At 44.6% G+C, this 27,647-nt stretch overlaps 1 protein-coding gene across 2 annotated transcripts in view; it reads right to left on the bottom strand.

Moving 5' to 3' along the window:
- Positions 1–27,647, bottom strand: part of PTDSS2 (phosphatidylserine synthase 2) — a 160,163-nt gene that overhangs the window by 89,096 nt on the left and 43,420 nt on the right. The window contains exons 2-3 of one of the 2 annotated variants that reach the window (XM_068119443.2): positions 24,310–24,411; positions 12,508–12,590 (exon numbers count right to left, since the gene is read on the bottom strand). In XM_068119443.2, coding sequence (XP_067975544.1) covers positions 12,508–12,590; positions 24,310–24,411 — 185 coding nt within the window. Of the gene's footprint in view, positions 1–12,507; positions 12,591–24,309; positions 24,437–27,647 lie in introns of both variants that reach the window. The other variant, XM_068119451.2, reaches the window with a different exon arrangement.

Raw genomic sequence — 27,647 nt, forward strand, 5'->3', positions numbered from 1 at the left:
ATCAAATATAGTAGATGAATCCAGTCATTGCATCATTAAGCTCAAGCAGAAAAGGGGCGGAGGTGCGGCAGGGGTTAGCAGGGCCTGTTGATTCATGTATAGACCTGAAGAGCAAGTGCTCATAGCTTTTTGTTTGGCCAAGCAGTGGTACGATCAAACATGGCGATGGTAGGAGAGGTCATATAAAAAATATCTAAAATGAAAACCCGGTTTGTACTGTACATATCTTGCTATCCTCCCTAGATAATATACAAAATTGTACATCTTTTAAGCAAACTACAAGCATGGCTTTTTATAGCACGAGATTATATAATAATGCTGTTAAAGAAGATAAGATAAAGGCTTATGCATTTTGATGGAGAAAAGTCGTGTACGTGACGAAGCTAACGCAACATCCCAGATTGTATGTACTCCCCACCACGGGGGATGCAACACTGGCAGGAGTGGATTTTGGAACAAAGTTCGAATCGAGCTTCGACAACTTGTGTTAAGAAACATTTCGGGCCTGACACCTCCAGGGTGAAATTATAAATTCCAAATTTTGTGTCCATAAAGCACGTTTGGTTAAAATTAATTTAAAGGTTTCCCCAATTCTGGCACGCATGGGGAAAAAATTCAAAATGGCTGCCGAGCAAAACAAATTGGGGGACGGTAGACAAAATGATGGTGCGCACATGGCTGAATGCAAGGCCGAGATAGACACTAGCAGGGATAAAAGTAGTGTCGGCACCCCAATCCTCTCCCCATCATTCGCATCGCACAAGAAAGCCCCATCGCTCCCCCACTGCCACAGGCTGAGGTGGCGTGGTGCAGTTGGAGGTCACGACATGGCTCCAAATCAAAATGAAACAGGACATACACAAAAAGAGCACAGCCTGGTTGAAGGGTATGATTAAAGAGCTTAACATAGAGGATGAATTGAATGATCGAAATAAACGAGACCTTGCCACTTGGAAAAATAAATGAGAAAATAATGATATGGAACAATGTTGTGAAAGTGTGGATGCCAGCTTGCCCCGACAGAGTTTTTCGACTATTCCTGTGACTACACTGTGTACCATGTAACCAACTCCTGACGTGTGCAAGCTGTTTATTTAAAAAAAAAAAAAAAAAAAAAAATTTGAAGGTTTTTCATAGTTCTTTATTTCTCGTGATTCTTTCATGGTTCTTTGTTTCATGGTTTTCTCATGATAAATGCTACTGCTTGGAAACATTGATACCTGCTTACAACTCGAGTTATTTGTGACTTTGTTAAGTTTAAGTCAAAGACAAACAAATGAAGATTAATGATCTAAAGAACAAATCCATTAGTCATGGATGGTTCTGCTCGAACAGGGTTTCATTTGATTAGGCCATTCTCAAAGCACATCGATTCAGCACAGCGAAGCGCTAGCAGATGCCATCGATGCAATAATATAAACACGAGTAATTGGATAACCAATGACCAATTATGGATGATGAAATCGAGCAATATCATTCATTTTGTGTATTTTGGTATTGCTCATGTTGTGACTTTTTACCTCTGCCACCAAAGGTTTATGTTTTCTGAAGGTTATGTTTTCATTCTCATTTCATAGGTTTCATTTTTCTGAAGGTTATGAAGGAGGTTATGTTTTCACCCCTGTCTCTTTGTGTTTGTTTGTCTGTCTGTCTGTCTGTGAACAGGATATCTCAGGATAACTCACAGGTCTGAACAGGATTATGGTGAATCTACGGATCTGACAATTTTTAAGTGATTCTTCACCATTGGGAGATAGGGCAAAAAACGACATATAGCAGGATATCACAAAAGTCGTGGATGGATTTTGACGAAACTTAGTGGACTGGACTTCCGGTCCCTCGAGCGACGAGGCTTGCTTCAATCTCTCCACGGCATCAAAGTTTGAGTGTTTTCCCGTTCGTTTCTTTGTCAAATTTCTGCTGGGTATTTTGTTGTGTATGTGTTATTGTGTGTTTCTATTTGGTTTTGGTTTTGTAGTTGTTGCAAATTTGTGTGTAATTAGTCGTTTTTTTGTTCGCGCCTCGTGCGGCCTGGTCTCTCCAGGCTCCCTCCCCCCCCGTCAGTGTTTTGTGACTATGGGTTCTTTCCTTCATAGTATTTGCTTGTTTCTTTGATTTTCTTTTCTCCCCCCTACCTCTCACGAACATCTTACCCTTTGTCCAGCGTTTTGAAAACAGAACAAACAAATAAACAAACAAACAAAAAAAAGAAAAATTCTATATTAATTCTTTCTCTCCTCCCGGACACGTGCTTGTTCGCTCTCCTCCTCGTCTCGACTTGTGCCCCGCCCCCTATATCTCGTTTTTCCTCCACCTCTGCTCCTGTCCTCTCAAATCCACGTTCTCACTTAGAAACTGTTCCCAGATTGTTTTTCATTGTTTTGTTTAAATATTATTTAAATATGTTTAAACCGCAGCCGTGATGCTGATGCTGACGCCGCCCGCCCTCCCTCCACCCTCCCTCAGAATTTCCATGTTTTAAACGTTTCCCAGTGTATGTATACCCTGGATTAGAATAGGTACACCGTATCCCTGCGTGTCGTAAGAGACGACTAAGAGGGTTGGCATCAGGAAGGGCATCCAGCCATAAAAACATTGTCTCAAAAAGAGAACCATGACAATTACAACTACATATGGGCAGGGTACAGCCCGAAGTGGAGATCGGTTTCTGAGGTTTGGGACATGGAATGTAGGGACAATGACAGGGAGCTCAGGAGAAGTGGTGGAAGTATTGGTCAGAAGAAGAGCGGGCACATGTTGTGTGCAAGAGACGAGATGGAAGGGAAGTGGTGTGAGAATGGTGAAGGGTAGGCAGGGACAGAAATACAAGTTTATGTGGCAAGCGTGCCTGGAGGGCATGAATGGTGTTGGTGTCCTGTTTTCTGAGGAGTTTGTAGACAGTGTGGTGGGTGTGACTAGAGTGAGTGATAGGTTGATGATGGTGAAAATGATGATTGGAAAGCTCTTGGTGAACGTCATCTCGGGATATGCTCCGCAGGTTGGTCGAAGCGATGAAGAGAAGGACAAGTTCTGGTGTGCGATAGAGAAGCTGATGGAAAACGTGAAAGATGAGGAAGTTGTTGTGGTAGGAGGAGACCTAAATGGACATGTGGGAAAGAGTATGGATTGTTTTGACGGAGTTCATGGGGGTTACGGATATGGTGTGAGAAATGGAGAAGGTGAAAGGATTTTGGAGTTTGCTGATGGAGCTGATTTGTAATACTCAGTTCCAGAAAGAGGATACTAAGCTTGTTACATACACGTCAGGTGGGTCGACGACAACAGTTGACTACCTGATGGTGCGTAGGCGAGATAGCGGGCACCTCCGGGACAGAAAGGTGATCCCGGGGGAGGAGGCTGTTTCACAGCACCACTTGGTTGTCTGCGACATAAGGGTGAAAGGTGCGCGGAGAGCTCGGCGGGTGAAGTACCAACCGAGAATGAAGGTGTGGAGGTTGAAAGAGGTGACAGTAAGGGAGGCATTAAAAGAGAGGCTGAGTAGGGTCGAGGATGATGTGGTTGAGCTTGAAAGTAGTTGCATGTCAATGAAAGCTGGTCTGTTGGGAGCTGTTGATGAGGTATGTGGATGGACAAAAGGACCACCGAGGCACTCGGAAACATGGTGGTGGGATGATGAAGTTGGAAAGAGGATTGACGAGAAGAGGAAGAAGTTCAAGGAGTGGCAGAAGGTGAAGGGTACGGGAGCAGAAACAGCAGAGCATGAAAGTTATAAGGCAGCCAGGAAGGCTGCAAAGAAAGAGGTAGCAAAGGTGCAGAAGGCATGTAGGAAAATGTTCGGAGAACGCTTGGATTCGGAAGAGGGTCAGAAAGCAGTATTCAGGATTGCAAAGCACATAGCGAAAGAGAGGTGTGATGTGATGGGGGTGAGTTGCTTGAAGGATGAAGTGGGACAAATCGTTGTCGACCCAGATGGAATTAAAGGAAGATGGAAAAGATATATGGCAATGCTGTTGAATACAGAGAATGAATGGGATGGCAACATAGAGAGTAACCCAGTTTTAGGACCGGGAGAGAAAATAACTGAGAAGGAAGTTGAGAAAGCGATAAAAGCAATGAAGGGTAGAAAAGCGGGAGGGCCGACGGGAGTTGTGGGAGATATGTTGAAGGCAGCAGGAAGTTGGGGTGTGAAGAGAATGACAGAGATCTGTAATCTGGTGGTGAAAGAAGGCTGCATTACAGTGAATTGGGAACTGAGTACCCTCGTCCCTCTATACAAGGGGAAAGGTGATCCTCTGGAGTGTGGCTCGTATCGAGCGATAAAGTTATTGGAGCATGGAATGAAGGTATTGGAAAGGGTGTTGGAGGGAGGATAAGGAAGAAAGTGAAGATCGACAAAATGCAGTTTGGATTTATGCCAGGAAGAGGAACTACAGACGCGCTTTTCATCGTGAGGCAGTTGCAGGAGAAGTACATGGAGAAGAGGAAGAAGTTGTTTCTTGGGTTTGTTGATCTGGAGAAAGCATTCGATAGGGTTCCACGCAAAGTATTGACATGGGCATTGAGGAAGTTCGGAGTGGAGGAATGGTTGATCAGAGTAGTGATGGCAATGTACAAATGAGCGCGCACAGCTGTAAGGACAAAGGACGGGAACAGTGGTGAGTTGAGGTGAAGGTGGGAGTGCATCAGGGGTCGGTACTAAGTCCACTACTATTTGTAGCTGTGATGGAGGTGCTGGCTCAGAACGTAAAGGAGGGTTTACCGTGGGAGTTGTTGTATGCAGATGATCTGGTGTTGATTGCGGAAAGTATGGATGGACTGAAGGAAAAGATGAACAAGTGGAAGGAATGTATGGAGACAAAAGGTCTGAAGGTGAATATCGGAAAGACGAAGGTGATGGCAAGTGGTAAAGCATGTGGTGAGGTGGAAAGAACTGGGAAGTGGCCCTGTGCTGTGTGTAGGAAGGGTGTAGGAGTGAACTCCATTCAATGTACAATGTGCGCTGAGTGGTTTCATCAAAAATGTAGTGGTCTGAGAGGGTCATTTACCAGTGTGGCAGCTACATTCAAATGTAAGGTGTGCACAGAGGGAGCTGCAGATGGAGGAAATGTTGAGTTGGATCTTGGAGACGGCGTGAAGCTGGAAGGTGTGAAAACATTTTGCTACCTCGGAGACATGCTGAATGGAGAAGGTGGATCAGACTCGGCAACGGTTGCTAGAGTGAGATATGCATGGAAGAAGTTTCGGGAACTGAGTGGCGTGCTGATGATGAGGGGAGTGTCGTTGAAACTGAAGGGAAAGGTGTATGCTGCATGTGTGAGAAGTGTTATGATTTACGGGAGCGAGACATGGGTAATGAACGTAGAGCAGCAACGAAGGTTGGAAAGGGTGGAAATGCGAATGGTTCGACGGATGTGCGGAGTATCGTTGAGAGAGAGGAAGACAAATGATGAATTGTGAAAGATGATGGGAATAGAGCCTGTGATTGATGCTGTGAAGAGGAACAGGTTGAGATGGTTTGGTCATGTTTTGAGGAAGGATGAAAGTGACTGGTTGAGAAGAGTGATGGAAATGAATGTAGAAGGAAGTAGAGGACGGGGAAGACCGAGAAAGACTTGGCTAAAGATGGTGGAAGAAGAAATGCGGGCAAGGGGGTTAACAAGGAGAGATGCAAAAAATATGGCAAAATGGAGAAGATTGTCATGGGGACCGCAAGGCTAACCCCCGCTCTAGTTGGGAAAATGGCCTTTAAAATGCATGTTGTTGTTGTTTTGTTAGTGGACTGGTTGGGTGTGTGACAAGGACGAATTGAACCCATTCTGGTAAAGATCCAAATCCAGATACAAGAAATTTTGAATTTGTTTCAGTGATTCTTCACCATTGAGTGACAGGGCCAAAAATGATAGATAGCATGATATTTCAAAAAGTTGTGGATGATTTATGACAAAACTTGGGGAATGAGTTAAGTAGGTGACAAGAACAAGCCGATTAGCTTTTGGTTGAGCTCCGGATCCCTATCCGATGCATCAGTGGCATAAAAATGTAAACTGTTCAGCCTGATGGAGGTATGCTCTCTACCAAGTGATGTTATAGTTTGTATATGTTAATTTGCAAATGATACGAACATATTGCTCCGTTTGTAGGGGGTAGGCAATACCTTAGTCCAGGTAGAATGCATAGGTAGTGTGTGCTCTGACTGTTGTGAAAAAGAAGAAACCTCAATGCATCATAAGTAGGAAATTCATGTGGACCGTATGTCAGGTAACCTTGTATCTTCGTCCCCTTGAGAGGGGTGGGGTTTGTTCATTAGCGAGGGATTATGGGTAAATTAATCCCCTGAATGTAATTGCCTCTGCAATCTTTTCATGTGTTCCTTATGACACCGCACTGTACACCATAGCCAAGCCAAGCAATCGACACCACAATTAATGACTAATTAAAAACCAACTGGAAACCAGGCATTAAACACTACCGCTGGTGCCGCAGCCGCTACATCACCACCTCAATCAGGCTGGGCCGTGGAGCCACACCCTGAAGAGCAGTGATTGGTCAGTGACTCGATTGGCACAAGGACTGGTAAGATGGAACTTCCTGATGGGAGCGGACACCGAGACGTCGTGAGATGACATCAGAGCCTTGACAATAAAGGAACGCTCGGCTGACATATTCTTCTTCTCGTTCTGGATCCCATAGCAAACGGTCGCTTATTGCTCTTGCGCAAGAAAGATTCATCACGAACGGTCGTGTTCCGACATCTTCATCATGATCGTGAGGAGGAGGAGGAACTGCGGACCGAGAACTGCGGTTTCCCGAGCAGAGACGAGTGGACAGGCGCGGCCCGTTTGCTTCGCGCACGAAGCCAGGAGTGAGCGGAGCGCGCGGCGAGGCCTAGTTCGTGCCCACGGAGTGCAGCCTGCGGTTTTCACGCGCAAGGACGTAGAGGCCTCGGACGATTTTTGATGATTCCTGACGAGGTTAAAGAGCTGCCCAGAGCAAAGTGCAACACAAACACGTATTTATTTTCAGTTATATTTCCCTTTGTCTGTATTCGAGTCCGTGTGGCAGCGCTCCATTTAAGAATCATAGTTTTATTGTGCATTATTTTGTGACCGGCAATTTCCTTGCCAATAAAGCCGGTATTTTTGTACATTTTAATTCCGTGTTGGTTTGAGTTGATTTATTACTGGGTCGAGGACGTCGGGTGGACCCATGAAGGTAAGCTCTTCGGCCTCCCTCCCCACGCGTATGACGAAGGTCCGCCATTGAATTGAACGCCTCGGAATTAAAACTTGTTTGGTCATCCGTGTCACCCTGCGGTGTTAACCAGAGGGCATGCACATGACAATATTTCAGTAAGATCCATGTAATTTCACAGCTGACAGATGAATGACGACTTAGGAAATAATAATGACAAATTGCTGAAAGGAAGTTGGTGCACAGATGAATGATGAAAGGAAGTTGGTGCACCAAAATGACTGATAAGCCAATAATTTGCAAAAGTCTTGAGAGCTAGACCCTTTCTTAAATAAAATGGAGAACGATTCTTCAGTCAGCGTGAAATTTCCTGTTTTACCACGATTTATAATGTCATAGCAAGCAGTGAATATCTATTTTGGTTTGAAGACCCCATACAATTATTGAATGCATGGAAGGGGAAAAGGGGTGAGTTCAAAAGTCCACCACATTTGCATTTATAATGTTACATTAACGAGTGGGGGAGGGCACGTTTGCCAAGTAAAATGGTGGCCCACCATGCAGCCGGCCCCTACAATGGGGCCAGTGATTGGCTCTCCAGTGGGCCCTGCCACCAGCCTTGCGATTGGAAAAGTGGTGCGCTTCTGTAAGCCGAGCCCCCATTTGCCAATTGCCACCATGTGCATTACCACTACTCCCAACCCCACCGGACACACTGATGTCAGGCATGATTAGCTGCTGCCATTCCCCAGGACCATGGTTGGACAGCACCCTGGAATGGGCAGGTTATGGCCTCAAAAGAGGGCGGTGCCATAGTGGACCATTAATGGTGATGGCGCTGGAGGGTGGGGAGTCTCTTTCTCTTTCTCTTTGCAAGACTCTTTTCACAAGACTTTGCGTCTGGTCTTTGATATCTGTCAAGTTGGACCAAGGCACGCAAATGCCTATACGTCTGCTCGTTCTGCCTGCCACACGTCAAAGCACTTAAAGCTGCACACCAGTGGCCGTTTGTGCCACAGTCCTGTGTCTGAAATAAATGGTCCGGTTGGAATGATTGAAAGTTGTGCTCATGGTGCCGTGGCTTCACTCCCTGTTTCATTAAGCGTTTATCATCTATTTATCCTCAAAGTGTGTATCTTTCAGATGGAGTTCTCAATTTATGTTGCCGGCTGCCATAATAAACCTTTAGTATTGCCAAGAACACACATCTGCCTTGTACAGTGCCATGCTGCACTGAGACAAAACCATTTCGGCATATTGGAAGATCCCTAGGGGTCCAAATTGGAAGAATTACCGAAGAGGTTTATATCTCACTCAGCACGTTAACACATTCTCAACTCTGGTGCATCAATGACCAGCTTCGGCCTTACGCAGGCCATTCACGCATCGACGTTTTACAATTTGGTTAACGGTCGGGGTGAGGGGCTGTAAACACAACAAAATATAGTTGGGCCTTTCAAGATGGAAAAAGTTTAGAGCATGGATTTTTTTCCCCCCACAGAGAGAACTATATACAGACTTGGCATTTAATATGGAATATTTTTTTTGTGGGGGTGAACTTACTTTTCAAGATGTCTTAGAACCAAAAGTTCATTGGAATTATGTTGAAATTATTCTAGATTTTGTTAATGTGACCTTTAAAAGAAACAAAAACCACACTTGACATTTCGAAACAAATAAATTGATCCTTGAAAGTGATGCAAACTGATATCAAACTCAATTCGCGTACAGTACTGCGTTAAACTTCTATGTTTCCCAGTTCTAAGTATCTCTTTATTTTGCACATTAGCCAAAATTTTTTTTAACAAAAACAAAAGTTCAATTCCGACTGGGATTACGGACAGTAAAATTACAGTTCAGTACTTCGTGTAACCCCCACCAGCATTCAGGAGAGCACGTACACGTTGAGGCATGCTGTTCACGAGATTTTCCAAGGTTTGGACAGGAATCACTTGCCATGCAGTGACAATAGCCTGCTGCAATTCACGCACAGAGGGCGGCTGCTGGTCCAAGTTGTCGATTTGACGCGTTAATTCTTCCCACAAGTTCTCTTTCGGATTCATATCCGGGGACATTGCAGGCCACTCCATATGCTCTACACCACGGTCAGCAAGAAAGTGTTGGATCGTGCGAGCACGATGAGGCCGTGCATTGTCATCTTGGAAGACAAAGTTTCCTCGAAAGGCTGCACGAGCAAATGGAAGCAATGTTTCTTCCAGAATGGCCCTGTACTTGAACTGCTTCAGGTTTCCATTCAGAACAACCAGGTCAGTTTTGCCCCCTGCATGAAAAGCAGCCCAAACGGTCACCCCACCACCTCCAGCTTGGACTCTTGGCACTATACAATCTTTGTTGGAGGCTTCATGCACTTGTCTGCGCACTCGGACGGGGCCATCTTGACGATAGACCAGAAATCTAGACTCGTCACTGAAGATCACGTGATTCCAGTGTCCTGGCTGCCATTGACGGTGCTCTCTGGCCCACTGCAATCGGCGCTGGCGGTGTTGTCTGGTCAGGCGTAGCTTTCTCAGGGGATGCCTGGCACGATAGCCTGCTTGAACCAGTCGTTGGTTGACTAGCCTTCTGGATACAGGCACATTTGTCAGTTGCTGCCACTCAGCCCTAAGCCGATTAGCTGTCTTGGTATGGCCATTGCGGACTAACCGGTGCAGCTGGCGATCATCCCTCCTTGTGGTTCTGCGGGGACGTCCTGGCCTCGGTATTGGAGTAGGGACACCCCTCTGAGCATTTCGTTTCAGGATCTTTGACACCTGACCTTGAGTGATGCCATACTGCCGAGCAATAGCACGCTGTTTCATGCCGTAATTTCGTAAAGCCACCACTCCATGACAAACAGCATTGTGGAGTTGACGGACCATCTCCAGAGGAAGCGGCAATAACTTTTGGAGACGTGCAGCAGTTGTTTTCCACTAATACAGAACGCAACAACCCTTATATACCCAATTGTGAAGTCAATCGTCAAATGTACCTGTCCGTACATTTTGCCACGCCACCTGTGATATAATCCTGTTGTTGACTTCTTGCTGCGACAGACAATCAGTGACATGGATCTTTTAACAAATAAATCACCAAAGTGTAAAAGAAACTCACCAGATTGATATACTGAGGAAAGAAAGTAAACCCAAATCAAGAAAAAAAATATATTCCATATTAAATGCCAAGTCTGTAGTATGTACAGTATTTAGATAGGAATCTTAAAACCCTGGAATTGAAAACTCTACACCAAAAGAAAACGGATATTTTTCCAATAAAGCTAAGAAAAATGCATTAGCCAATACACCAACTCAGAACTTGGACGACACACCATGCATTTTTTTTTTTTTTTTTTTTTTTGTATACAAGATCGAGGCTCGTGAAAGAGCGAACATTAATCACACCGAAAGACAAACAGACACACAAAACAAATAACATCGGGAGCGGTAGACAAGATGGGGAGAGAGGGGGAAGGACACAAACACAACATTTGAGAGCAGGGACCGAGAGACATGGAGACATCGAAAGAACTGTGGGAGGGAGAGGGCTTTGGGGGGAAGGCATGGGAAGGGGGGGGGGGGGGTGGGAGAGGTATAAAACATATGGACACTACCAAGACTTCCAGGAAAGAAGTTGGAATTTCAAACAAGGTGGATCTGGGGTGAATTAGTGGGGGTAGAAAAGATCAAGGTTTTGGATGGGGGAAGATAAGAGATGGTGGTGAACAGCTGTTTTGAAGACCTGGAGGGAGGAGTGTGATTGAAGTGAGTGTGGGAGTTTGTTCCAGAGGCGGGAGAAAAGAGGAATGAAAGAGTGAAGGTGAGCAGAGAGCCGAGATTTCGGCAGTTTAACCATCAGAGGGTGGCTGGCAGATCTTGTGCGACCTGTAGGAATATTTGGGGGACAGAGCACAGAGAGAGCTGGGGGAGCAAGGCCGGAGAGGAGTTGGTAGAAGACAGAAAGACCACCAACCTGCCTGTGGTGAGTGAGTGAAAGGCCCTCGGAGTTAGCTTCATCGCAGGAGATTCCAATGATTCTGAAAGCTTTGGATTCAACAGCGTGAAGCCGAGCCAGGTGTGAGGCAGGAGCACCAGCCCATAGGGGAGAACAGTATTCCATTGAGCTGCGGATGAAAGCCTTGTATGTGGTGAGGAGCTCAGGTGTGCCTAGGAAGGACTTCGCACGACGGAGGATGCCCAGTCGGCGACTGGCTTTGGAGGCCAGCTTGGAAATGTGGTTTTCCCAAGAAAGATCATGGCAGATGGTGAGACCCAAAAGCTTGAGCGACAGAACTTCTTGGAGAGGATTGTTGAGAAAGTAGATGGGAGGGTTGTCCAGTCGATCTTTTCGGAGAGACATAGTAAGAGTGTGAGATTTGTCAGGATTGAAAGACATGTTCCACATGTTTGACCAGTCTGTGATTTTGTCCAGGTCTTCAGAGAGTGAGGAGGCTGCAGACTGTCGATCTGAGGGAAGAGGAATGGAGCGGCAGAGAGTAGAGTCATCAGCAAAGAGATACAGAGGATTTTCCAGAGAGTCGGAGAGATCATTGATAAAGACCAGAAAAAGCACAGGGCCCAGCACACTGCCTTGGGGAACTCCAGCCTGAACGGGAAGGGGAGATGAGAGAAATCCATTCAGGGCCACACGTTGACTACGACCAGAGAGGAAGTCCGCAAGCCATGCATGGAGATTCCATGGATACCATAGGAGGAGAGTTTGGTGAGCAGAGCTGGGTGCCAGACCGTATCGAAGGCACGTGATATGTCAAGGGAGACAGCTCTGATTTCCTGTTTGGCATTGAGGACCTCCATCCATTGTTGAGACAGCAGAAGCAGCATGTCCAGAGTAGAGTGACCTGGTCTGAAACCAAATTGATGATCAGAGATCAAGCCATTGGAGAAGAGGAAAGATTTCATATCCGAAGCAATGATGGATTCCATGACTTTGCTGATAATTGGGAGCAGGCTGATTGGTCTGTAGTTGCAAGGATCTGTTTTTGCACCTTTTTGTGTAAAGCGGTAATGTTTGCTGATTTCCAGGATGCTGGCAGATGACCTTGAGCAAAGGATAGGGTGAAAAGAACAGAGAGAGGGTGAGATAGAGCGGCAGAGCAGGATTTTAGGACCCGTGGGCTGATGCCATCTGGTCCAGTTGCAGAATCAGAGTCGAGGTTTGACAAAATACTGCTCAGATCAGAAATACTGCTCTGCTCATGGCACGTGTTTGCATTGCAGAAATGCGTGTTTGCAGAAATGCATTACAGAAATACTGCTCAGATCCACTTGCATTGTCAAAATTAGAACAAGCTCTTAAGGAAATTACAGAAAGACGGGCATGATATACTTTGAAAATATTCACCTGGGTGTGGTCTTGTAAAGGGCCCGTCTTTGGCCTGAATTACACCAAAGCACAGGAATACCAGAATACTTGACACAATTCCCCTGCAAAGAAAGACCGTCAGGAATATGCTTTGCAGCACAGAGAATCCCAAAGAACACGTCAAACGGCACAACAAATATCCTGAGAAACCATGCTGTTGAAGGTCCTCAAATGTTTCAAACCGAAACACACCAACAATTATTTAGCCATGTGTATATATATATATATATGTGTGTGTGTGTGTGTGTGTGTGTGTGTGTGTGTGTGTGTGTGTGTGTGTGTGTGTGTGTGTGTGTGTGTGTGTGTGTGTGTGTGTGTGTTGATGGTTTGTGGCGCTCGGGGCGAATGTCAAAAATATCGCCCCCTGCAAGCACTGACAGTCAGAAATTCCTATTGCGGGGGCCATATGAAAGAGCTCTAATCTTCCCAGCGGGCTCAGCAGCAGAGCCCTGGTACCTGCTCAAAATGAGAATATATTTAGATATGATACCCTGAGATGATTCGGCTTATCAACCACAAAGAATCCGGAAGAATTCCCGTTTCTAAACACGTGCCATGTGAAGGTGTATAGAGCAGTTTAATCGGTCCTTCCATGGCATGGTATTCCTATTACAAAATAACTACCAAAAACAATGATAACATTGTAGGAAAGCATTTATTAATACTAATAATATGAACAACAATAATAATATGAACAACAATAATAATATTCATACCATTTAGCAAGAATAAAACGAATGTATAATCCCCACCCTGGTCCAAGCATACCTGGGCTTGGTGAAAGGTAAACTAATGCTGAAGCAGTAGGGCAGGCAGGTATTCTACAAGACTGTTAACAACAACTACATCAAACATGCATGCAGCATGGTGTGGTGTGGTATTTCTATGGCCTAGACACCAGAGCTGATGAGACAGAGCAGCAGAGGTAGACAAGGAAGTTGAAGAACTCACTTGACACGTGATCATGGCCGTCGCTGATTGGGAAATACACCATGACATATCTAGATTTGATCGACGTAATGACATACCAAACGTCCAACAGTTACACCCCGCCATCTCTTGGGCCAATGAGTGGTCTCCGTGAGTAACTTCCTTCAAAAAGAACTAAAAATGTTGGGACGGGACCCGGGAAGGTTATAGGCTAGGTGGCGAGGCCGGTGGAGGCCGCCTCGGCTGGGCTGGGCCCATTTCGCAATTAAAAGCTGAGCTGAATTATAGTAGTCAATCTTCTACGGCCATGAGTAAAAGCTGAATTATAGTAGTAAATGAACGAAATGCGGCAATTTTGACAATTTACATGTGGTTTATTAATTAAGAGGAGATCCTCAGCTTTCCATGGATACCTCCCATTGATACCATTGACTCCGCTGCTTCGCAAGGCGGCATTTTATTGCTTTTTTAGTACAGAAGATTAAATTCATTCAAAAAGAACCCAGGCAACGCCGGCTGCATTCAGCTAGTCAACTATATAAGAGAGATGTCTGTCTGTGTCTGTGTCGCCATTTTTCTCAGAGATGGCTGAACGGATCTTCGTCAAACTTTCAGAGGTTCATCAGCGCGTGCCTGGGAGTGTTTTAGGCAAAAAAAAATTATGAAAAAAGATCGTGTTTTTGGAGTTTGTTTATTGCAAAAAAAAAAAAAAAAAAAAAACTTCCCCACTCCATAGTACCGAAGCCTTTTAAAATTTATGACAGTTACATACAAGTACACATTCGCATAAGTAAATACAAAACAATCACCAGACATTTGAATACAAGTAAATCAAACTATTCCGGAAGTGTACGAAGTTGGTAGCACGGCTTCTTCTTCTTCTTCCTGATCGGCATCACAGTTAACTCAGAAACGTGATGAACGCCACATTCACCCACCAGCATATATATGAATCCCCTTCCACTCCTGCCTCCTGCCTCTCGACAACCCTCCCATCTACTTTCTCAACGATCCTCTCCAAGAAGTTCTGTCGCTCAAGCTTTTGGGTCTCACGATCTGCCATGATCTTTCTTGGGAAAACCACATTTCCAAGCTGGCCTCCAAAGCCAGATGCCGACTGGGCATCCTCCATCATGCGAAGTCCTTCCTTGGCACGCATGAGCTCCTCACCACATACAAGGGTTTCATCCGCAGCTCAATGGAATACTGTTCCCCCCTCTGGGCCGGTGCTCCTGCCTCACACCTAGCTCGGCTTCACGCTGTTGAAACAAAAGCTTTCAGAATCATTGGAATCTCCTGCGATGAAGCTAACTCCGAGGGCCTTTCACTCACTCACCGCAGGCAGGTTGATGGTCTTTCTGTCTTCTACAGACTCTTCTCCAGCCTTGCTCCCCCAGCTCTCTCTGTGCTCTGTCCCCCAAATATTCCTACAGGTCGCACAAGATCTGCCAGCAACCCTCTTATGGTTAAACTGCCAAAATCTAGGCTCTCTGCTCACCTTCACACCTTCATTTCCCTTTTCTCCTGCCTCTGGAACAAACTCCCCCACTCCCTTCAATCCCACTCCTCCCTCCAGGTCTTTAAAACAGCTGTTCACCACCATCTCTTATCTTCCCCCATCCAAAACCTTGATCTTTTCTGCCCCCGCTAATTCTCCCCAGATCCACTATATTGAAATTCCAACTTCTTTCCTGGAAGTCCTTGCAATGTCCATATGTTTTATACCTCTCCCACCTCCCCCCAAGCCCTCGCCCTCCCACAGTTCTCTCGATGTCCCTGCTCTCAAATGTTGTGTTAGTGTCCTTCCCCCTCTCTCCCCATCTTGTCTACCGTTCCCCTTATTTTGTGTTTTATGTGTCGGTTTGACTTTTTGTGTGATCAATGTTAGCTCTTTCACGAGCCTCGATCTTGTATACAAAAAAAAGAAAAAGAAAAAGAAAACAGCGTGTTGCAATAAGGGTTATGCCTCGGTCCCCCGTCAGTGAAGTGATGTGAGTTGACAAAGTGGAAGACGCAAGGCGGCTATCTTGGATTTTGACGTGGCGGCCTTCTTGGATTTTGACGTGGCGACCCAATTTTCAATAGCGTTCTTCCTTATGCCTAGATACATCCACACCAGATTAGAAGTTGGTACTTTGCTTATTGTTCAAGATATTCCGCTCACAAGGTTCAGACATACATGGCGGTGGCCATCCTCGATTTTGACGTGGCGACCCAATTTTCAATAGCGTTCTTCCTTATGTGTAGATACACCCACACACCAGATTAGAAGTTAGTAGTTCGTTTATTTTTCACGATATTTCGCTCACAAGGTTCAGACATATATATGGTGGTGGCCATCTTGGCGTTTGACGTGGCGACCCAATTTTCAATAGCGTTCTTCCTTCTGCCTAGTTGCACCCACACACCAAATTAGAATTCAGTCCTTCGCTTACGTACGCACGCACGTCCGCACGCATGCACCGAGGGGAAAAACCAGAGTCCCCCTTTCGCTCTGCGGTGCGACGGGGGACAATAAACCACGGAATAAAACACTGCAGGGGAAAGTTTAAACATATTTAAATAATATTTACAACATTAACCGATTCAAAAGTTTTTACCTGGATTCGAACCATTAACCGATTCAAACGTTTACCGGATTCGAACCATTAACCGATTCAAACATTTACCAGATTCGATTTTATTTTACCGGATTCAAACCATTACTGCATTCGAACGATTCAACGATTCAGTCCATTACTGGATTTAAACCATTGCCCTATTCGCGTCTTACATTATGTTACTCAGGCCTTTACAGGATTCGAACCATTATCGGATTACCATAGTCAATAATTTACCCTATTTATGCATTCACATCCTCCTTTTGTACAAAGAAATCCACAACACCCCCAATTTTTGTAATGGTACAACCCTAACTTTGAATTGGGTAAAGGCTAAAGGGTGCCAACTGCACGGACATCTGTGTGAGGTGATAGAAATAGTAATTAGGAAAAAAGTCAATTCGGATGGAAAGGAGTTTGTAAACATCGACATGACACATTGACATGTAGCACGGAGTTTGAACTGTAAAACGTGGTTCTGAAGTTGCTTTTCGTGATCTCATGAGTTCGTTGTAATATAATGTATATACAATACAAACAAATTGAGCATTAAAACGTTTTTTTGAGGGTGTCATTTGGCGCCCAATCTACTGCGTGCCTGATGCGGTCGCCCCTTCAGACCCCCCATCACTACGCCAGTGTGTGTGTGTGTGTGTGTGTGTGTGTGTGTGTGTGTGTGTGTGTGTGTGTGTGTGTGTGTGTGTGTGTGTGTGTGTGTGTGTGTGTGTGTGTGTGCGCCTCCTCCATAACACCAAAACCATGAAACTTAACAGCCTCAAACTTTGCATGCAAACTTCTTTACCTCCAAGGGATTGCATGAATGAAAACTGGGTTTGTTAAAACACCCTTTTTGAAGATGATTAACGGGGTGCTCATAACCAAACCCCCCCTCACCCCCTCCCCCCCCCCCAAAAAGCCTTAACAAAATGGTGGTGCGCCATCTTGGTCAGCCCACTGTCACATCGCTGGCTTTTTAAGCCACCATTTTGTTTCTGCCGATGCAAATGTGCCTTGCTTTGGAAACACTATCTACTCTAATAGAAAATAATTAAAGCATATAATCAAAATCAGGATTCAAATTTGAGGATCTGATCCTGTTCACTAAATAAGTCTCGAAATATGGAGTGAAATCTGACAAAGTTTAACACATTAGCGATTCTTATAACCAAGTGTATATCCTTTACTCAGCTTTCAGTAAGGCTGTCTTTCCTCCTTCTCCACATTGCCAAAGCATTAAACTTAACTTTTTCTACAGTTCCAACAATTATATTGAGTGAAGAAAATATTGTTGCGGATCTCCGACGTCGGCTCTCCCCTTATCAAGAGGGGGTTAATCCCCTTGTCCTTCATCTGGCCGACGCGATCCTGGAAGTTATAACGTTCCTTCCGGTCGGTGGTAAATAGGGTTGTTGGTCGAATTTAGTCCTATTACCTAAGTACTACCACCGACCGTGAAGCAAAGAAATATCTCCCGCCCGAATCACGGATATCAGGTGGAAACGCTGAGCAGATAGCGATCCGCGATCCAAGCTGTTAACAAGGACTAACCCGATTATAGTGGTTCCTAATCGTGCCACGTTTACCCAATGGAGAAAAGACTAGGACAATCGGATTAAGAAGAAACCAGAAAGAACAAGGTGATTTATTCACAATTTGTACAATTAATAAGAAGAGGAAACGAAAGAATGTACAAGAACGAAAGAGGAAGGAAAAGTACACAGGGCAGTCTTAACCACAGTCTTAACTTATTCCCTTGGACTCAGGCCCGATCGCTCTCAGATTCGGTCTCAGACTTCAGACTCACGCGGGGATGCAGATGGTAGGGTGGAAGGTCCGGCGATGGCGTTCAGGCTCCGGTCCTCGACCCGTACCAGGCGATGAAGGTGGACGGCAGACAGCTCTCCACATAGCGTAAGCGCGTAGCGGACAATTATCGTGACGGGGAAAGGTTGGTATACTGGTGGTTATACGTAGCGCTTTTCGCACACGTCCTCCCAAAGCAGCCGCCTCAATCAAAGCTCATAACGCGAGTTCTTTAGCGCGCTCTCCAACGAGTCCTTTATGAATGTCAACCTTTCCCCAGCAAGTCCTTCTCCTAAGTCCTCAATAAGCCAACCTTCCAACACGTCCTCTTTAATGCAAGCTCACCCAGGCAGTCCTCTCTGCACAGTCCTTCTCTTGGTAAAGCGCATATACTCTCGAGTCCTCTTTAATGCGAGCGAGCTCAGGCAGTCCTCTCTGCACAGTCCTTCTCTTGGTAAAGCGCATATACTCTCGAGTCCTCTTAAGGGCTTTGCGTGCGCGCTTTTATAACATAAGCCAGCGAACGCTCTCGAAGCCACAACCACGCCCTGTCAGGCGATCTCACCTCCGCCCGGGTTGGCTGGTGTTGGCTTACCGGCTCCGCCTTGATGGCTGGTTGACGTGGCCGCACCTCCATCCTCGCGCTCCGCCCCCTTTTCGGGCCTCACCTCGTGGCTTTTGAGCTGGTTCGAGCGGAAGCCCAAGGGCAGCGAAGGCTGCTGGCCAAGGAGCATAACAAATTGGGAGGGCCGATGGGGCATAGACTGGAGAGCGCTTAATGGCATCGCTTGGAGGGAGGCTGCAAAATGGACGAAACGGCCTACTCTTATTTGTTTTACGCAACGCAGATGCAACTATTGGGAATGGCCTTATCTAAACACATACTATGAAATAACTGACGTCCTATGGTGCCCTACATGTTGCATGTGGCCTATCTATGGGGTGCAACCTTGAACCTTTAATGATGTTATATGTGTGGGTTCTCAAAACCGCAACAATATGAAGGAATGTGACCCCAGTGAATAACTTTATTAAGTAAAATTAAAACAATTAACCAGCGGGAATTGAATACAACGAAATTAATGTGCGACAGAGCACAGAGCCTTCTCTTATTGGACAGGTACACAATGCAGTGGTGCCAATTTTGGAAAGTGGATCTTAAAAACTCGGTGAACAGACATTCTGTGCCAGTTAATATGCTATTTCCACAAAAAACAAAAAGAAGAAATAAATTGGTTTAACTTGTGCCGACTATTATAATCAAACAGGGACACGACAGCATGAGAATGAATCAACAAGAAAGACAATGCACTCCGCATTCTTTCCATCAATCATTGACAATCGGGATGGCAACTTTGCTGAAGCTTTATTGGCAGATCCTTTCAACATTAACATGTAGTGGTGGACACATGGTGATTCCAATCTCAGATTCTTTAACATTTTCGCAACAGATCAGATCTAATCATTTGGACTGGCTAGGTCAGCTAACATTCTAACATCAACTTGCAATGACACAATCTTGCTACTTGAATGTTAAGAATCGGTGGTGGAAGAAAGAGGAAGCATTATGTTTTTCATTATTACAGTCGTGGCCAAAAATATTGGCATTCTTGCACTTTTTTCAAATAACTCACAATTTTCTCGAAAATAAGTACAAATTGACAAAAGTATTTGGTCTCCACAATTCTTTATTTCACTGTTAATATTACAGAACCTTTGTTTTTGATTCAGAACTTAATATATCCTTTTAAATCAGAAAATAAAAATAAATGGCATTGACAAAATTATTGACACCCTCGACTTAATATTTGGTAGCTCAGCCTTTGGACAAAATAATTGCAGTCAAGCACTTCCTATAGCCATGAATGAGCTTCCCACACCTTTCTACTGGCAGTTTACCCCACTCTTCTTGTGCAAACTGCTCCAGTTCTCCCAGATTTGAAGGGTGCCTTCTCCCAACTACTGTTTTCAGATCTCCCCACAAGTGTTCAATGGGATTTACATCTGGACTCATTGCTGGCCACTTCAGAACAGTCCAGCGTTTTGTCTTGAACCATCCCTGCGTGCTTTTTGAAGTGTGTTTGGGGTTATTGTCCTGCTACAAGACCCATAACCTTTGGCAGAGAACCAGCTTTCTGACACTGGGTTGAACATCGTGCTTCAAAATGCCTTGGTAATCTCCCGATTCCATGATGCAATGCACGCATTCAAGGCACCCAGTGCCAGAGGCAGCACAGCAACCCTAAAACATCACTGAACCTCCTCCATGTTTGACTGTAGGGAAGGTATTCTTTTCTTTAAAGGCTTCATTTTGTTTTCTGTAAACATAGAGATGATGTGCTTTACCAAAAAGCCCTAATTTGGTCTCATCTGTCCACAGGACATTCTCCCAGAAGGATTTTGGCTTGTTCAGGTGTGTTTTGGCACACTCCAGTCGGGCTTTCTTACGTCACTCTCTCAGCAGTGGGGTCCTCATGTGTTCCAACCATAGAACCCCGCTTTCATCGAGTTGGCGACGGATGGTGCGAGATGAAACTGTCGTACCTTGTGTCTGAAGGTTAGCTTGAATCTGTTTGGCAGTTGATCAGGGTGCTTTCTCCACCATTCGAACAATCCTTCGCTGCAATCTTCGATCAAGTTTTCTGTTGCGGCCACGTCCAGGGAGGTTGGCTACAGTGCCATGGGCCTTAAACTTCCTGATAACATTGCGTATGGTGGACAAAGGAACATCAAGGTCTCTGGAGATGGACTTGTAGCCTTGAGATTGTCCATGATTGACTACAATCTTGTGGCTGAACTCCTCAGACAATTCTCTGGTTTAATTTATTTTCTCCATGCTCATTGGAGAATGCCAGAATGTCTCCTTTTCTCGAATCAAACTGGTCAAATGAGTGATTTTTATTTTGCAGGCACCTGTAACTCAACACAGGTGAGTTCAATCCAAAGTAAAAGAGAATCACCTGCTTGAAATCTAATTATTTCTAACAACTTCAAAAAGGTGCCAGTAATATTGTCCGGGCCATTTTATTTATTTATTTATTTATTTATTTATTTTTCCGGGCCAATTTTTTCAACTTTTTTGTTTTGTTCCACTGCAAACCAAAGAAATACATATGTGGATACCAAAATTTTTTTTTTAATTACAACAATTTTCTGGAAGAAGAAGAACAACAACAACAACAACAACATGCATTTTAAGGCCATTTTCCCTGCTAGAGCGGGGGTTAGCCTTGCGGTCCCCATGACAATCTTCTCCATTTTGCCCTATTTTCTGTAACCCCCTTGCCCGCATTTCTTCTTCCACCATCTTTAGCCAAGTCTTTCTCGGTCTTCCCCGTCCTCTACTTCCTTCTATATTAACTTCCATCACTCTTCTCAACCAGTCACTTTCATCCTTCCTCAACACATGACCAAACCATCTCAACCTGTTCCTCTTCACAGCATCAATCACAGGCAATATTCCCATCATCTTTCGCAATTCATCATTTGTCTTCCTCTCTCTCTCAACGATACTCCGCACATCCATCGAACCATTCGCATTTCCACCATTTCCAGCCTTCGTTGCTGCTCTACGTTCATTACCCATGTCTCGCTCCCATAAATCATAACACTTCTCACACATGCAGCATATGCATGCACGCTCCCTCATCAGCACGCCACTCAGTTCCCGAAACTTCTTCCATGCACATCTCACTCGAGCAACCGTTGCCGAGTCTGATCCACCTTCTCCATTCAGCATATCTCCGAGGTAGCAAAATGTTTTCACACCTTCCAGCTTCACGCCGTCTCCAAGATCCAACTCAACATTTCCTCCATCTGCAGCTCCCTCTGTGCACACCTTACATTTGAATGTAGCTGCCACACTGGTAAATGACCCTCTCAGACCACTACATTTTTGATGAACCCACTCAGCGCACATTGTACATTGAATGGAGTTCACTCCGACACCCTTCCTGCACACAGCACACGGCCACTTCCCAGTTCTTTCCACCTCACCACATGCTTTACCACTTGCCATCACCTTCGTCTTTCCGATATTCACCTTCAGACCTTTTGTCTCCATACATTCCTTCCACTTGTTCATCTTTTCCTTCAGTCCATCCATACTTTCCACAATCAACACCAGATCATCTGCATACAACAACTCCCACGGTAAACCCTCCTTTACGTTCTGAGCCAGCACCTCCATCACAGCTACAAATAGTAGTGGACTTAGTACCGACCCCTGATGCTGTAGGGGAGAGGGAGTCAACTTGAGAAATGTATAAATATTATGTATGAATGAATGAATGAATGATCATCATTTCTGGAAGAAATGATGCATTATTTGAAACAAGGGCAAGGGTGCCAATATTTTTGGTCACGAATGTATGTAGGTGACGAGCTCGCTCTACTCTTGCATTGAAAAAGCATTTAAACCAATCATACAAAAAAACAAAAAAACCTTGTGCTCTCTCTCAGCCCTCTGACCCAACTAATAAACTGACAGGAAAGATGTGTTCTTCCAGTGACTGACCGATATACGAGAGCTTTTCTTTTTAAAAGGTTACCAGTGCTTGATGATAAAAGGGTAAATGGGTGAAAAGGAGATAAATAAGTAGGGGAGAGGGAGTCAACTTGAGAAATGTATAAATATTATGTATGAATGAATGAATGAATGATCGTTTTAAGGCCATTTTCCCCACTAGAGCGGGGGTTAGCCTTGCGGGCCCCATGACAATCATGGTTCCCTGTTTGAGGCAATGTTTTTATGGCTGGATGCCCTTCCTGACGCCAACCCTTAGTCGCCTCTTATGATGCGCAGGGATACGGTGTACCTATTCTAAATCGGGGTACACACTGTGATCATTCATCCCAGCAAGCTGGTACTCAATTTGCCGACCTCGGAAGGATGACAGGCTGAATCAACCACCCTGGCGTTAATTCAGCGATCGACCGGGATTCGAACCCAGGATCCTAGGATCCCAAGCCGGCACCCTAACTGCTAAGCCAACACCAGGCTGTACATAATAAATATGATGTATAAACACACATAAACACAATGATCCCATCCAGTGTGAACATAGAAAGCAAAGCATTGCGACCGGACATTGTACTCAGGAACAAAAAGGAAAAGACAGCATTGGTGATTGAGATATCAGTACCCAGCGATTTTGGCCTAAATAATGCAGAAATCAAGAAAATGACCAAATACCAGGACCTCAAGAATGAAATGAAAAGATCCTGGAAGTTGAAGAATGCCGAAATTGTAGCAGTGATGATTGGAGCAACGGGAATGATAAATTAAAGAGATTTAAAAAAAACATCTCTGGGAACAACATAACCACAAACAAACCACAGCTGGAGGCTGTATGGGGCTCAGTGATGATCCTGAAAAAGCCCTTGGAACAAAACTCTGAGAACAGCAAAACTTCACGGAAGCGGGGGTCGATACTTCGAGTTCTGGGAGGATGATTAAAAAAAGACGAGACACACACACACACACACACACACACACACACACACACACACACACACACACACACACACACACACACACACACACACACACACACACACACACACACACACACACACACACACACACACACACACACACACACACACACACATACACACACACACACACGAGCCTCGTGGAAGAGCGAGATCAGAATGGAAGGGACCACAATGGAAAGGAGGAAACACCAACATCAGAGTATAAATGAGAGTAAATGAGACATCAAGTGGAGGGGGAGAAGAACTCATGGGGGTGAAAAAGCTGCACATAAGCTGTGAATGAAACACAGCAAGAGGTGGAATGGGAAAGTGTGGATGAAACAGAAAAGAACAAACAAACCGACAACTAACAAAGGAAAAAAGGTGAGGGAGAGGAGGAAAATTACAATAACCTGGAAAAAAAAAGAATGCTTGGGAATGGGGTCATTTGAGGTAGAAAAGGTCAAGAGTTTGGATGGGGATGAGCTGCTGTCATGAAGCCATGGAGGCAAGAATGGGTCTGTAAAGACTGGGGAAGTCAGTTCCACAGGTGAGAGAAAAGAGGAACAAATGAGTGGAGGTGAGGGGTGAGCTTGCAATGAGGGAGTTTAACAAGAAGAGGGTTACTGGCAGACCACGTATGCCCTGTAGAAACGTGGGAAGGACAGAACCAAGAGAGGGTAGAAGGTGCAAGAACAACTTCAAAAGTAGCCAGTTATATTTTCTAAGTACCATATAAGTTTAGCAAACCACTTGTATATCTTTTAAGGATCATCTGTATATTACCGAGATACGTTTTACAAGTATCTTGCTCAAGATCACCTGCTGACCATCAAAAACGTATTCTTGGCGACCCAATAATGTAATATTTACATCCTGAAAATCATCACGACACAAGCAATACACTATATCATTCTGACCAACCGTCGACATGTAAATCACCGTTTCATCACAATATTCACAGACTCACCGCTTAATGTTGTAAGTTGTGTCTTGAGGGGTTTCCTCAATGAGAGTGACGTAGACAAGTGTGCAGATGAGGATGAAGAGCACAGTAACAGTGTGAGCTCTCCTGCAACAGGAACCAGATAACAAACCTTTTTTTTTGGAAGACAAAGTTACCGAAAAATAGAGGGAATTCAAACATTAAAAGGTAATCATTTTAATTTGGTATAAAAGGCACCCGTATTAAATATCCAAGAAGCATTTCTGGTATTTTAAAATCTTTTTTGTTTTCCTTAAGAAAAACAAGCACAACAGAATGTACAGTCACTTTAAACATCACGAGTGCGTGGAAAGCGAAATACCAGCACAAAGCTGATATTTTGGTTTACACACATGGATGTGTAGGGAGTGCAGTGTTTGACCTCCTTTCAAGTAATAATCCCAATATAGTGGAGGAGGTGGAGGAGGTAGGAGTGCATTTCGGGACAAATGACCATAACATAGTGTGTGCATGGATTCTGTTAAGAGCTGAAGTTTGGGATAGTGGAATAAGGCCATTAGATTTGAGGAAGGCAAACTTTGAGGGTACGAGGAGAGACTTGCGTGATGTAAATTGGGAGAAGCGAACAAGAGATCAATCAGCATCAGAGAAATAGGAATCCTTCCAGGAGCGAATGTGGAGGATTATAATAAGGTATAAAGTCAGAGACAGAAAGAGACCAGGGTGGTAAGGATAGGTAGAGGGCATTTATTAGGGACAAAATAACAGGGTTGGAGTCAGACTCATGAAAGTATAGATGTAAAGATAGGCTAGTTAAGAAAATAACTAACCAAGCCAAAAGAGAATATGAGAACGATATGGTCAATAATATTTTAAATGCACCAACACATGATTATTTAAATACACAAGGGGTAAAGAACAGGTTTAAACAAGTTTGGGCCCATCGAGAAATAGCACAGGGAGATTGGTTAATGATTTAATGTGAGATGACAGGATTATTACCTGCGCCACCGAAGTTGGATGGAGGTTATGTTTTCACCCCGGTTTGTCTGTGAGCAGGACATCTCAAAAGGTTATGGAGGGATTCAGACTAAATTCGTTGGATAGGTTGGGTGTGTGACAAGGACAAATTGATTAGAATTTGGTGACGATTCGGATCCGGATATTTGAAATTTTAAAAGCGATTATTCACCATTGAGAGATGGCACCAAAAACGATATACGGCATGATATTTAAAAACATTGTCGATAGATTCGGACCAAACTTGATGGAAGAGTTGGCTATGTGACAAGAACAAGCCGAATAGATTATGGTTTCAGGTGCAGATGCAAATCTGGCCTATCCGTGGACGACACAACGTAAATTGTTCAACCTGCTGGAAGTATGCACTCTACCGAGTCCCTTGCTAGTTAAACAGTTATTCTACTTCTCCATTTACACAAGACCAATCAGGAAATTAACCAATAGCTGTGTGTATCTATCAAGGAGATGCTGAAGGGCTTTTTAGAGAAGATCCAGATAGAAATGGAAGTAAAGAAGTAGCTAGGAAAGCTAAGAGAAGATAAAGGTCCGGAACCAGATAATATGTACCCAAGGGTATTGAGGGAGGTGCCAGAGGGGATAAGCATGATGTTAAAGGATATCTTTAACAGCTCATTGGGTCAGGATGGGTACCAGGGCATTGGAGAGGAGCAAATGTAATACTGTTATTTAACTAGAGCTTCCAGGGAAGCAGAACTCAACTGAACTCACACACACCAAGTTTGATCAAAATCCATAAATATTTGTGGACGTTAAAGTCTTAACGTCGTTTCGGAGCTGAAAACAATATGGCGGCCTATGGCGGCCATTTTGTGACGGATCGGGTTGGAATGCAATAGCAACCTACCTTGTGTGGTAAGGGTTAAACATTCTAAGTTTGATCAAAATCTGTTAATATTTGTGGACGCTAGAGTGTTAATGTCGTTTTCCTGACCAAAAACAAAATGGTCGCCTAAGTCCGCCATTTTTCAATGGATCGGGCTGAAATGTAATACCAACCTGGTCCTTGGGGTAATGGGGTATGGATGCTGCATGTCAAGTTTGATCAGAATCGGTTTATATTTGTGGACGCTGGAATGTTAACGTCGAAAAGTTAACGGACGACGACGACGGACGCTGGAGGGTTCAGTATGTGATGAACTCAACTGGACGGTAGTCCAGTTGAGTTAATAAAGGTTCCAGAGAAAATTGGGGAACTACAGACCTGTTAGTTTGACTTAAGTTGTAGGGAAGGTGTTGGAGACTTTAGTTAAGGACCAGATGAGGAGCCATTTACATAATTACAAACTAATTAAAGGCAGCCAGCAAGGGTTTACCAAAGGCAGGTCTTGTTTAACAAATTTATTTGGGTTCTGTGAAGCAGTTTCTGATTCGAAGGTGGGTGAGGGAATGGCAGTGGACATTGTACGTACATCCAGACTTTAAGAAGGCATTTGATAAGGTACCACACAGGAGGTAGTGAGCCAAGGTGAGAGCTTATGGAGTGGCTGGTCAGGTAGCTAACTGGATTGGAAACTGGATGAGTGATGGGAAGTAAAGAGTGGCTGTGAGTGGGAGAATGTCAGCAGTGGGGTACCTCAGAGGTCAGTACTAGGACCAGCATCATCTATCTATAATTCCAGCAATCTCTGTGTGTCTGTGTGTCTGTGTGTCTGTGTGTCTGTGTGTCTGTGACAGCTGTTTCTCGACAACCACGGGTCCGATATACTTTAAACTTGCCAGGTATATTGCTGGGGACCCGAGGATGTGCCTTTTCAAGGTTTGTAATTAATCGGACAAGTACTTACCGAGCTATGTCCAAAAAACGCTTCAACCAATCAGAGAGCAGCGAGCTATCACGTGTGCCGAACGTGGCGATCAGACTCTGCCTCGGACGGCACATTTGACAGCGTATTCATTTATTTCACGTTGGAAAACTATGTTGCCGTTAAACTATGTTTTAAAACGAATTCAAACTGCGATTAAATTAAAACGATTCATCGTAACTGCGATTTGCGAACTTCCGGACAGTGACGACTTCACTTCCGGCAGCCAATCACAGAACGCTTTGTTGCGTAGGCATGGCCGATGTGAGACGAGCGGAGCTGAGCGCGTTACGAGCTGACCGCCATTACGGTACGTAATTCGATTTCTTATGCGCATTATTTCTCCCAATTCAGTCAGAGCGAAGGGCGGAAGCGAAGAGCGTTGTTTTTTTTGTTTACGGGCGTACGGGCGGGGTAGAGCGTACGGGTAGCGTTTTTTTTTTTTTTTGGCAAGGAACGGGCACCCACGTACGGGCAATGCCCTAGTTATTCACAATTTACATAAACGATTTGCAT

The sequence above is a fragment of the Myxine glutinosa genome, chromosome 1 (assembly GCF_964187855.1).
Source record: "Myxine glutinosa chromosome 1, kmMyxGlut1.1, whole genome shotgun sequence".
Classification (NCBI taxonomy): domain Eukaryota; kingdom Metazoa; phylum Chordata; class Myxini; order Myxiniformes; family Myxinidae; genus Myxine; species Myxine glutinosa.